The sequence below is a fragment of the Cricetulus griseus genome, chromosome 2, assembly GCF_003668045.3.
Source record: "Cricetulus griseus strain 17A/GY chromosome 2, alternate assembly CriGri-PICRH-1.0, whole genome shotgun sequence".
NCBI lineage: Eukaryota > Metazoa > Chordata > Mammalia > Rodentia > Cricetidae > Cricetulus > Cricetulus griseus.
The window spans coordinates 439,418,559-439,431,521 of record NC_048595.1 but is presented as its reverse complement, the minus strand read 5'-3'; the positions used below and the strand labels follow the sequence as shown (position 1 = coordinate 439,431,521).

The window sequence follows — 12,963 nt, the reverse complement described above, 5'->3', positions numbered from 1 at the left end:
CTCACAGCAAACGCCTCTGGTTCTTACAACCTTTCTGCCCCTCTTCAGCAACATTCCGAGCTTTAGGTATGCACTGGAACTGGGTCCACAACTCTGCATTTTGGCTGGTTGTGGTTTTCTGTAGTGGTCTCCACCCAAGAGCAAAGTGTCCACTTTTCTTTGAATTGATTTGCTACTTAGAGATCTTAACTTGAAAGACAACCAGTGCCTTCTTTGGTTAGTGTTAGGAGCTGGTGACTATACATTTTTTTTTTTTTCTTTTTTTTCCCTGAGACAGGGTTTCTCTGTGTAGCTTTTGGAGCCTATCCTGCCAATCGCTCTGGAGACCAGGCTGGCCTCAAACTCACAGGGATCTGCTTGCCTCTGCCTCCTGAGTGCTGTGATTAAAGGTGTGTACCACCAATGCCCAGCCATGACTATACATTATAAATCTACAAAGTATCACAAAATTGTTCACTTTAAAATACTCCGTGAGATCAGAGCAGCAGTCTGCTGAAGTGAGGTAGCCAACAGATCAGTGTGATCTCCTGCTGGCACACATATCCCGGCACTTCTATAGGAACCCACTCAATCTGGGGATCCTTCATTTCATCTGACATTTAAGTTGATGGATGACATTTATTGAAATAGGATACGGATGACATCATAGCTGACTCATTTTGCATGCTCCCCCCCCCATATGGACCTAGAGAGGCAGGCAGTATTAATGTAAACGTGCCCATCTGAGGTCATGAAGCTGGTTATATATAAGTCAGCTTTGAAATTTCCTCCCATTCTTAAAATAAAGTTCAGATGACTAAATTTGAGAACTAAAAACTCATTTTATTACCACTTGGGATACTTTCTCTAAACGGTGGTTAGAGAAAGCAGAAGTAATACAATCTAGCATGTCACTGCTACTCACCTCTTAATGTATTCCACAGGCTAGAATGTAAACCTCATGCTAGTCACACAGACATTAAAACACATGGCGGCTGCTTTGCATGCCTTGAATCATGCAATCTTGTTTCCCAGCCAAACTATCCTCAGGAACTGGGCTGCACCTGCCCTCTCTTCCATACATTTACTGCAATGTCCACAAAATTCCAAGTTCCTCAGTGTCTAGGATATATGATATAAAGCAGTGTACAAGGTCAGAAATGGTGGTGCACCCCTTTAATTCCAGCACTCCAGAGGTAGGAGGATTTCTATGAGAAATAGAAATATGAGGCCCTAGGGGGGCGGGGGTAAAAGTATACCCAGAGTACACTTTAGGAATCAAGCCTTTAACCTGACTTACAAGACTGCGTTGGGAAATGACCTAGTGAATACAAAGCTGTTAACTAAAAACATCCTTAGTTTCATACAAGCAACATTATATAGACCGAACAGATTAGACTACTAGGAGGAAGTAAGTCTGCTCTCTCTGGAGGTTCCATATGAGAAACTCCTGAAAACAAAACCACACTATGCAAAGACTAGACTAGAAACCCAGTGATGCAAGGACTCCACCTGCAGGCAGAGAAAGGAGCAGCCACGGGGTGAACAAGATGCGCACTCTAGTGCTGGCAGTTAAAAAAGACCAAAGATGCTGGCAGTGTGGTGGTAGTGGTGCATGCACCTGGGAGGCTGAGGCAGGTGAGTCTCTGTGAGGTCAGCCTGATGGACAGAGCAAGTTCCAGGACAGGCTCCAGAACTACACAGAGAAATTCTATCTCAACAAAAGAAAAGAAAACAAAACGATCAAAAATATTTGGGAGGGGGATGAACTAAGTCAAGAGCAGTTCTCCTTCAAGTTCAAAAACAGGGTGACCTGAAGTAACTGTGATACTCACCTGATACTCCCTATCCCTTATATGGGTAGCTGATGTCTAGCTGAGTTTCCCAAGACTGGTGAACAGCCAAGCACAGTTTCTGTGCCCCCAGCTCACACCTCTTCGGGTGGAGGCAGGATATCAGTCTATAGCAACACCCAGGTGTGTGTGTGTGTGTGTGTGTGTGTGTGTGTGTGTGTGTGTGTGTGTGTAATTTGTGACACTTCCTAGTGTTCAGACTTGCATAGGACACAAAGCTGGAGTGCTGGTGTTTACAGGGAGTAATAATTTACAGGAATAAGTGACATGCTGAAAATGACCAGGAAAACACTGTTATCTGAAAATACAAATACCTGCTGAGCAAGGCTGTGTAACCTTGTTACCCCATCCACTGGGAAGCAAGAGGATCTCAGAGTTTAAAGCTGGTCCAGACCATACACAAAGCAAGACCTTATCTCCAAAAGGACTAAGTATCAAAAAATCAGTTCCTTTCCCTCTTAAGGACATAAAAGACAACATCAACAAAAACACCACAATGCAAGGAGTTTGAAAAGTATATAACACATTTTTTTATTATTATTTACAATCAAGTTCTGTTGGGACACATAATTAAATAAATAAAAGATGTGCCCTGGCCAGCGAATTTCAACTCCCATCAACACAAGCTCTCTGGCAGCAAACCAACAGGTGAGTTGCAAGCAGAGGAAGATGTCAGAGGAAAAACCGTTGACCCTCTTCCCTAACTCTAGCGCTTGTGTCCCTACTGTCCAGAGAACCAGTGTGGCGGCAAAAAATAAAGTGCAAAGTAAATGTGACAAACACATAGTGCTTCAGCCACCCAGACACAGAGTTCAGACCATGTGCACAGGTGAGCAGAATAGACAATGCTTTCCCAGCCTTCCTCATAACCAGTTCCTAGATAGGCTTCTTGGACAGAACCCTAAGGTCACTGTAGGCACAGTGGCTGAACACACCACTCCAGGCTTCGGCAAGAATGCCCAGGTAAGCACTCAGCCAGATGCTGTGCTGTGGTGAGGCTGTTAATCTACCCAACAGGGAAAGGTTGGCACAAGCCCTTTCCGAGCACTCCCCGCCACTCACACACACACACAAAGCTATGGGGAAATGCTGGCAGGAAGGGAGCCAGTTCTGAAGGCCAGCTGCAGATGCAGGTTTCAGCAACGAGACCAGTCCAAACCCCCAGCCCTGAAACCAGCTCCACCCATCCTTTGTCACATGAGGACAGGCCCTGCATTTGGTTTCCACTGACCCAATGCCTACAGTGACTCCCTTGGGTAAATGACCCCAGAAAGGGAGTGTGCATCAGGCCAAAACAGACTTTGGAAAGACAAGAAAGCCACAGGAGACCCAATACCCAGTGTGTGGGGTTGTCCTTGGCACTGTGTCCAGTGGGGAGAGCCAGCAGGGACCCTGTGCTCCCCATGAGGTATGGAAGGTCAGTTAGTAGTGTTTCCCACTCAAATGCAGACAAGAATCCAAACCTCTGCTAGGCACTTGCAGAGTCAATATGATTCAGTGTTGCTTCTTCTAGATCTCAGAGACCTTAAGTCAAAGTTCTCAGGAAAGCCACGGCACCACATGGCTCCAGCTCTTCTCTGGGAGGACACATCACCCTCCAAGACAGGGCTGTGGGGGTCCCATGCTGCTCCTGAGGGGATGCATCAAGGTTGTGTCCACAACACAGCTTTGCTTCCTTTGTCGACACTGACAACATGCATGCCCGAGGGGGCCCACGCCACCGCATTTATGGAGGAGCTTTAAAGATCAATCAGAAGAGATTTCAGTCAGACACACCCACCCACAGCAGGGGCTTATGCTAAGAAGGCTGCACTATTCCAGCAGGCAGCACTGGAGTGGATAGAAGATGCTTGTCTCCTTTAGCAACCAGGCCTTCCTTATCTGGCTCACCCTGAGAACAGCTCTGAGGGAAGCAGAGACAACACAGTGCAAAGCTGCATAACCCACAACGTCATCAGCAGAGGTCACTGACCCACGGAAGCCAGGGCCTATGTTCTAGATGGCATGCAGCTCTGGGCACACAGTAACAAGAAACTCTGGGCACAAGTAACAAGTAACCCAAGAGCTACTTCTCTGGTGGAAGGTAAGAAAGGCATGTAGAAATCAGAGCTTAGACCCTGTGGAATCACTGACAAACATTAGAGTCAAGGAAGAAAGGGAGGACAGAGTAGGAGAGAAGGATGAAGTGAAGAGCTGCTCTGACCCTTTCCCCAGTGGCCACTGATCAATGATTCTACCTGCTGCATGCATCTCAGTCACGGAGGGCCGCTATGCTGTTGAGTGGTGAAGCCTGGCCCCACTAACCCTGGTTAATCAGCCCTGCAAATGAGAACGGGACCGCCCTCAAGAAGCCCCTTGGGATGAAATCACAGGCCTGAGTAAATGCCCACTGATGGGGTTCATCTTACCTGTGCTGTTTGGAAAGAACCTTCTCCACTTTCCCTGTGAGCACACTCCAGACATAAAGAGAACCCTCGGCTGAGCCTGCTGCCACGTAACTGCCATCAGGGCTAGAGAAGACAGTAAGACAGCAAAAGCTACAGAGCTTTGACCTCACACGACCACTCCTGTGATCACAGATGCAGGCCATGTGCTGGTTCTGAGCCTGGCAGCCACATGTGTTCACTTTGTTCTTTCAGCCACCTGGCTGCCGAAGAACAGTGCCATTTTGCATCTTGAGGTTCCCCACCCCTACCCACCTTCCTACCAGACTCAAGCAACACACTGGGGAGTCCAAAGCCAACCTCTGCACAACTTAAGGTTTCTACCCATGAACAAACTTGTTGAATGGTTTAGTGAGAGTAGGCAGGGGAAACCCTGAAATGCTAAGATATAATAAGCTGGGGAGGTGGCCTAAGGTGTCGGGAGCATTTGCTGCAACTTGAGGATCCACGTTTGAATCTCCAAAACCCATGTTAAAAAATGTGTGTGTGCACATTTGTACCTATAACCCCAGCACCGATGAGACAGGATTTCTGGGGCTTGCAGGCTGTCAGCCTAGTTGTAGGTCCAGTGAAAAGGCTGTCTTAAGAGAATAGGATGGAGTGGTGGAGGAGGACACCAGATGTCCCCTGGTCTTTGGATGTGTGCAGAGCTCATGTCCTCCCCCCCTCCCGCAGCAGACACCTTTCCCTATTATGACAGCCAACCTAGAATACTCTTGAGAAGAGTATGCTACACAGAAGGCACAACGAGGAGAGGGACACTGGATCACCTTAGAGTGTTACCACAAACAGACTGTTTCATTCTATCCCTCTCCAGTAGTCTCTGAAATTATGCCAAGCCTGGGAAGTGATGGTGGTGGGGGGTGTGAAAGGGGAATGCGGTAGCTCCCTCTGAAACAATAATCTTCAGCCAACCATGCCCATGCTCACAAAACAAAAGGAAAACCATTAAAAAAGAAGAAGAAAAAAAGAGGATTCCAGCAGGACCAGCAGATGACCCTCAGACTCACTCCCACAAGCTGTGAGAGGCATTTAGTTCCCTTAAAAGAAAATGTCCAGGTTTAACCTCTGAGATAAACCAAGCAGGGGATAGGACACGGCTACTAACCTGAAGACAACTCGGGTCCAGTCAGAGCCACATTTGAACCCAGGTGCACTGAAACAACAGCAGACAGGTTAGCTAGTGCCCAGAGTGCACTCACCCAGCAGGCAGAAGCAGGCCAGGCCAGGCCAGGCCAGGCCCAGGGCCCAGTACCTGAATGTCTGCTTGATGGCATTTGTCCGGAGGTCAATGACTTTCAGCAGGTCATCACGAGAGCAGCTCAGGAGCTCAGTTCTCTCGGGGTTTAAGTCCAGAGCAGTGATCTTTCCCAACAGTTCCATCTCTCGGACCACACACTCTGACCTAAGAGAGACAGAAGCCTGAGACCTAAGGCAAGTGGGCCACATCCAACTAGACTAGGATGTATATATATCACTGAGCAAAAAACACTGCCACCCAGCTAGATCCAACAGTCTTCAAGGGCAGTAGGAATGTCCTTAGATTCACTACTGCTCACAAACTTTCCCAACAAACAAACAAACAAACAAACAAAAAGAGTCTACAAGAATGTTGAGTACTAGAACTGTGAAACTGGTTAGAAATTTCCTTGCCTGTTTTTAGAATAACAGGGCAATTACCAACCAGAGCTCCTGATAAACAAGAATGAACTGGGTAATTGCAGCTTTTTCTTATTTTGTTTTGTGGACTGGATCCAAGGCCTCACATGCATGATAAGCATGTGTCCTACCGACGATCTGCCCCCAAGCCATGGATCAGTACAATTTCCATGTTACTTTTAGCTTTCACATAAGAAGCTGCTTTGGTACGTCTGGGAGCCCACAGGCCGTCATGCTCAGGTAGCTTCGTTATGACTGCTTCAGACATGGGACTGGATGACCGCTGGGCACAGCTGTCACTTTTGTACGCCCTCTGCTGCTGCTTCCCCAATTCTCTTCCATACTCACCCCAAAGAAGTCAGCTAACAGACAACTAGCAGACAAGGCCCAAGGGGGACACTTGGAAAGGTTTTGCTGAAGGTTTCCAATGAACTTAATGTCTTAACCGAGCAGGAATTTTGTCTTGTTATATATACAGCCCTAGATCCTACTCCAATTCTTTGGTATGTGGGCCATTTTATTGTCAAATTAAGGGATTAGCTTGGAGACTTGTAACATTCAGTCAAATTGGTTTTGGGAGGAATTAAAAAACATAGCTTGAGCCGGGCATTGGTGGCGCACACCTTTAATCCCAGCACTCGGGAGGCAGAGGCAGAGGCAGGTGGATCTCTGTGAGTTCGAGGCCAGCCTGGTCTCCAGAGCAAGTGCCAGGATAGGCTCCAAAGCTACACAGAGAACTCTCAATAGAGGAATCTAAAATGGCTGAAAGGCACATAAGAAAGTGTTCAACATCCTTAACAATTAATTTTTTAAAGGGCGTTATTTTTTTCTTAATTTTCACTAGAAGAGACTTCTGTTTCTCTTAGAAGGGTTTTGGTCACATCCTCAGACACTTTATCCATTGAAATACTCACTGGAAAATCTCTAAGGTTTTTTATTAGCACCAATAATATACAAACTTCCTGCTTCATTATTTAAATATCAGATATGATTGATTAAAAGTGTGTTTGAGCCAAAAAACAAAACAAAACAAAACATAGCTTGAAGTAGGGTCTAGGGAGTCACAGGATTCACAGTGTCCTTATGGGTACTCTGCATTTCAAAGTCCATCCAGAGCCATAAAATTTTACCCCTCTCTCCACACTCATGAGCCTCTGTGGCCTCTCTATTTCAATCCAATTACCAGCCACCTCCATCTTCCTCAGCAAGCAGCTCAGGGCTTCATTTCACTAGACCTCTTTTGGTCCAGTGTCCTGACAGATGTCCCCTCCTAACCTTGCCCAGCAATAGGAACCTCCTAGCATGTCCCTGTCCATGCCCTTCTGCTATGAATTCAGGTCCTCATCAACACCTGGCTTTCAAAGTGCCCTAACCTGCTCTCTGAAGATGAACAAAAATCACTGAGCAGACTTCTAGAGTCAGACTTATTACTTTCTTCCATTACCACCCACAACTCAAACATCAAGACATCCAAAGTGGTTTATAAAGCCAGTGGACATCTGATTCATTACTCAACCTACCATCTCATTGGCATATGCTTGCTTCATGTCAGTTACACCCTAGTTGGGCATGTCTTCCTTTTTTTTTTTTTTTTTTTTTTTCGAGATAGGGTTTCTCTGTGTAGCTTTGGAGCCTATCCTGGCACTCGCTCTGGAGACCAGGCTGGCCTCGAACTCACAGAGATCCGTTTGCCTCTGCCTCCTGAGTGCTGGGATTAAAGGTGTGCGCCACCAAGGGATAATTTTATTTTTTAAAGATTTATTTTATATATATAGTGTTCCTGCCTGTATGTATGCCTGCAGGCCAGGAGAGGGAACCAGATCTAATTATATATGGCTGTGAGCCACCATGTGGTTGCTGGGAATTGAACTCAGGTCCTCTGGAAGAACAGGCAGTGCTCTTAACCACTGAGCCATCTCTCCAGCCCCTGGGCATGTCTTTCAATGGCTCTGCCTATAAAGTTTATTTGCTTCTCCAGATTAATTCCCATACCCATCACCACAGAAAAAGACCTGTCTCCATTACTGCAAAATGTGTACTGCCTTGTGTTTTGTCTTCCCTGTTTCATCTTCATCTACCTAAAGGTAGAAGAAGGAGTACCTTCTCATCTTGCTTATCTCACAGCTGGCGAGCATCTGGTATATAGTACCTGTATAATAAATGATGGCTAGACCCAGAAGTCAGTCCTGGAGCTGGAGAACACAGCTCTACACAAGCATGCTCACAGCTCTTTATACGTACTCATCAGCCTTCCCACCAAGCTCTTAGGTGTCATACCGTATATCCCAGAAACGAATTTTCTTGTCAAAATGTCCACTCATTACACATTGCTCGGTGCAAACAATGTCATTGCAGCTGGATCCTGCAAACACTGTCTTTATGCCTGAAAGAAAACCAAATATCATCAATCAAAGGCAACCATGTGGCTATATATGTATATAACATGGCTACACTCTTGACCACCGAGTCCCAGAAATTACGAACTGAAATGAGACCAAGCAGAAATGACCCTCACTACCTCCGTGTCCCCCAGACTGAAATAAACCCGAGGTTCAGATGGACTACACAAAATGTAAGCTCTGATGTGGGCACACTACCTCACGGCTAATATCTATACAAACACAGAGAGAGGTGGGGAGGTAGAGAGAGAGACTTAATTTCCTCACAGACTTTGCTGCGTAGATCCCAGAGCTTGAGGGTCCGGTCGTGACTTCCTGAGACTATCCGAGCGTTGTCCAGCAGGAACTTGGCAGAGAGCACTTTCCCACTGTGGCCTGTGAGTGTGTGCTAGGAGAGAGGACACAGCAAGGGTGAGCTTTGGGATGGTACATGGCCCTCCCAGAGAAGAGCCAGAGCCAGTCTCAAAAGGCCCTGAAATCCAATCACTCATCCTCAAAGAAACCAGAAGAAAAGGGGAAAGAAATACAGCATATGGAGAACAGCTTCACCTACTCAGCCTCAATCAAAGACACTGCATATTTCATCTGAAGTACCTTCAACCAGTCAGCCATATTTCTGACCTGAGAAGTAGCTTTCAGAAGGTTCCGGAAACTACTTCTGGTGCTGCCTAGAAAAGAGGTACTGTTTTGGTTTGATCTTGAATGACCCCAAGAACTGATGTGCTGAGGCTTGGTCTCTATAGAATGTGGCCCAGTGGGAAAATTACACATTGAGCTCATGCTCCCCCAAAAGACTGGGGCCCCTGGGGACTTCCTGCTTTGATCTTTGACTCTCAGGAGGCAAACAGGTTCCTCAGACACACAATGTACCCAAGTCCAAGCAACCATGGCCTAAACTTCTGAACCTGAGCTCAACATGCTGACGTCAGGAGTTTTGTTCTATCTTACTTAGGTCTCTCACAATAGTGACACAAGGCTGAGTAACACAGGGATCAAGACCACAAAGATAAAGGCAGGCATGGTGTTGCATACATAATCCCAATACTTGAATTCCTGGAATCTGTAAACTCAAAATCAGCCTGGGCAACACAGTAAGACTTGGAGATATAGCTCAGTGGTAAAGCACTTGTGTAGCACATATGAGGTTCTAGACCCCAGCCCTGGAGGAGGTGGGGATCTCCTACTAAAGATAAACACAAACCACAGTACAAAACTTCACTAACTTGCAATTCAAAAAACAGGGGAAACAGAAAGCAAATGGAGGGTGCTTAAAAAACTTCTCGGCTCCCACTTGTCTAGGGCTGGGATTAATAGGCGTACCACCAAGTCTGGCTCAAATTATCAGTGCCACTGAAAGTCAGTTCTATACTTAGAGGGCGAACAGGCAGGTCCACTGCAGACATCATTTACAAAAAGAAACATCAGAATTCCACATACACAATTAGAAACTATGGGGCATTTAAAATAAGAGGTCTCAGCTTAAAGTCAGATCATAGCCAAGGGATACCAGCACTCCCAACAATCAAATCCCTTAGAGACTAAGCTGTTGGATGCCAACTCATGTCTTCTCTGGGCTTGTCAGAGAACACAGAATGGAGACATCACTGCATGTCAGCTATTGTGTTTGCCATGATAGCACTACTACAGTAAGATGGAAAGAGCACGCAGCTGGGGATGTAGGATGCTGGTAGGTGACCCTGGAAGTCAGACCTTTTACTATTCATCATTGACCTCTTTTCAAAGTAGTTTTGTCTGTTTTTGTTTTTATTTTGTTTTTTTTTTTTGAGACAAGATCTCACTATGTAAATAAGGCTGCCTTTTGAGCGCTGGGATTAAAAGCATGTGCCAACATGCTTTTTATTTGTACTTATTTTTAGAGGGTTACTTTTCTTTGTGCACACCACTGCACTTTCCAGGTGATTGGGGCACTGGATCCCTGATGCTACAAGTAGTTGTGAATGAAACTCTAATCTTTGCAAGAACATTCGACTGCCAAGGCATCTCTTTAGCCCTTTGATTTTTATGTATTATATTATTTATCATGTGTGTGTATACACCAAGTGGAGACAGTTCTCTCCTTCCTTTACAAGGTCTTAATGATCAAACTCAAATAATCAGGCTTGTATGGTAAGCACTATATTTGCCGAGCAATCTCTGGCTTCCCAGGGGTATTTTTTGGGGGGAGGGGGCAGTTCAAGACAGGATTTCTCTGTGGCTCTGGAGGCTGTCCTGGAACTAGCTCTTATAGACCAGGTTGACCTCGAACTCAGAGATCCACCTGCCTCTGCCTCCTGAGTGCTGGGATTAAAGGTTGTGCACCACTACTGCCCTGCCTTTTTTTTTTTTTTTTTAAATTAAAGACAGGGTCTCACCATGTAACCTTGGCTGTCCTAGCGTTCACAATGTTGACCAGATTTAATTAAAAGTATGTACAACCACTCCTGACTAGAATCATTTTTTTATAAGTATGCCTCCCTGCCCCCCAAAGTTCAAAAGTGTCATTAATGTTTTGTTTCTAATTAAGAAAAGAATGCTCTGGTCCAGTAAGATGGCTTAGGGCAGGATCCACATGGTAGAAAGAACCTACTCATTTAAGTTTTCTTCTACGAATCTCTTCCTTCCTTCCTTCTTTCCTTCCTTCTTTCCTTCCTTCTTTCCTTCCTTCTTTCCTTCCTTCCTTCCTTTCATGCTTCCAGGATCTTCTCCATTTAGTCCTGGATGCAAATGAATCCCTCCTTTCCTCCCTTCCTTGCAGGGTCTTCTCCATTTAGTCCTGGCTATCCTGAAACTCCCCATGTAGATCAAGCTGCCCTTAAACACAGATATTTAAGACATTCCTGTCTCTGCCTCCCGTGGCTAGGTCTCAGTGCTTCAGTTCACAGAGCTGGAAACAATTCCGACTCTGAGCTCCATCTTCTATGCCTACTTCTCCAGTTGCCTCATCCATACTTCAGGAGAGTGATCCCCACCTATCTATAATTTTTCTTTACCAACCACCCCCTATTTCATATTCCCTCAAATGCCTCCTCTTTTTTCCTCCTGAGGCCCAGTATGAAGAAATCCACAGGTCCCTCTTCCATAGTTGGTCAGCACCGTTACATCTTAGTGTAGCATCTAGCCTTATTACTTAACTCTATGACCTCTCATTCTTTATCTGAACCTGGCTTATCTACTCCCCTCAGCTGAGTTCCCACATAATTAAAAAGAAATACATCAGTCATAGCACAACACTGCGTCCAACACAAAGGAATGCTTTTTCTTTAAGCAAACTAACTCCTAGAAGTATTCACTCAATCTTAAATACCCAATAAAAGATGAACAGAGCTGGGCATAGTGGCGTATCATAACACCGAGGAGGAAGAGGCGGGGATATTGGTGCAAAGCAGAGGCCATGCCAGTCAAGGTTATGCAGGAAAAGTCCAATTCAAAAAATAAAAAAGGTGTGTGTGAAAGGTTCAGGCATTATGCTGGCCTGCCCCTGTTACCTGGTGGAATCCACTCAGGCAGAACCCTGGTCAGCCCAAGTTTCCATGGGAACTAAGTCTGCACGCAGGTGCAGAGGACCCCTTTAAAAGATAAGTCCCTGCCCCTTTACGCTCTCTGTTTCTCTGTTCCTCTGTTCCCCTCTCTCTGTTTCCCCGGCTCTGTCTCTCTATGGCGACCGGCCATGGCGGTCAGCCATTTACCCCTGTTCCTCTTCTTAGTCTCCCCATTCTGCCGGGCCTTATAATAAACTTATAGTCAATGTCTTATGTCTCAGCATTTCTCTTTTCTTCTTTTTAAACAAAACAATAACAGTGTGGAAGTGTGCATGCCCTTGTGCATTGGTGGCTCACAACTTCCTGTGATACCTCTAGGCTCCATAGCCACCTGTGTTCATGTGCATGCACACAGCCAAGAATAAAAAGATGAACACTTTCACAAATGACAGCTGACACAGGGTGGCTCCTTGTACATTTAGCAGCACCAGCTGGGCCCCTCCCCACATATAGAACGCAAAGCTGCGGAGCATCAACTGAAGATGTGTGTGGAGTGTCTGCACAGATATAAGCTGCAGCAGCCCCTTGCTGCAGTCCTCCCTTCAGAAAACACAAGGCTGACTCTTCACCACTCATAGTACGCATCTGCCATCTTTCTGGCTCATGTTTTACATGATCAGATATGATTTCTCTTTCAACTGAGAACCATGAATTATTACCCTCAAGGTACTGTCTACACAGTTCTTCCAGGAAAATGAAAAGCTAAAGTGGTAAATGAATTTGCTTCTGAATGATCCTCTAACTTCATCCCGTTAGCATCAATCAGACCAACAAAACAACTCTAATGTAACTGGCACCCGCCGTAGTGCTCAAATATTCATTATAACATCATGTCACTCTATGTGTGGGCCAACACAAAAGCAACCTGTATCAAACTTGAAATGCCCCACCAAAGCCAAATGCCTTCTGTGCAACCTTTCACTAAGATGATGTGAAAATGTTTTCCCATTAGTTACCTAACTCTCAGAAGCACCAAGTTCTGATCGTTGTCTGGATATCAAATTGGGCTCAAATGCACATTTCCTCCAGAGCTGATGTCACCACTTTCCCCTCTTCTGCACCTATCTCCTATATCCCAGCTTCATCATCT

General features: G+C 45.7%; 1 protein-coding gene and 1 non-coding gene across 3 annotated transcripts in view; both read right to left on the bottom strand.

The window, feature by feature from the left end:
* Window positions 1-2,338: 2,338 nt before the first annotated feature.
* The window catches only part of Atg16l1 (autophagy related 16 like 1), a 35,345-nt gene continuing 24,720 nt past the window's right edge, over window positions 2,339-12,963 (bottom strand). For both annotated transcript variants that reach the window (XM_027397479.2, XM_027397480.2), the window contains 6 exons: window positions 8,602-8,722; window positions 8,213-8,318; window positions 5,532-5,681; window positions 5,385-5,432; window positions 4,241-4,342; window positions 2,339-3,569 (listed from right to left, as the gene is read on the bottom strand). In XM_027397479.2, the coding sequence (XP_027253280.1) occupies window positions 3,476-3,569; window positions 4,241-4,342; window positions 5,385-5,432; window positions 5,532-5,681; window positions 8,213-8,318; window positions 8,602-8,722 (621 nt within the window). In that variant the 3' untranslated portion in view covers window positions 2,339-3,475. The remainder of the gene's footprint in view (window positions 3,570-4,240; window positions 4,343-5,384; window positions 5,433-5,531; window positions 5,682-8,212; window positions 8,319-8,601; window positions 8,723-12,963) is intronic.
* LOC113831046 lies at window positions 9,805-10,066 on the bottom strand. The gene has a single exon (XR_003481742.1).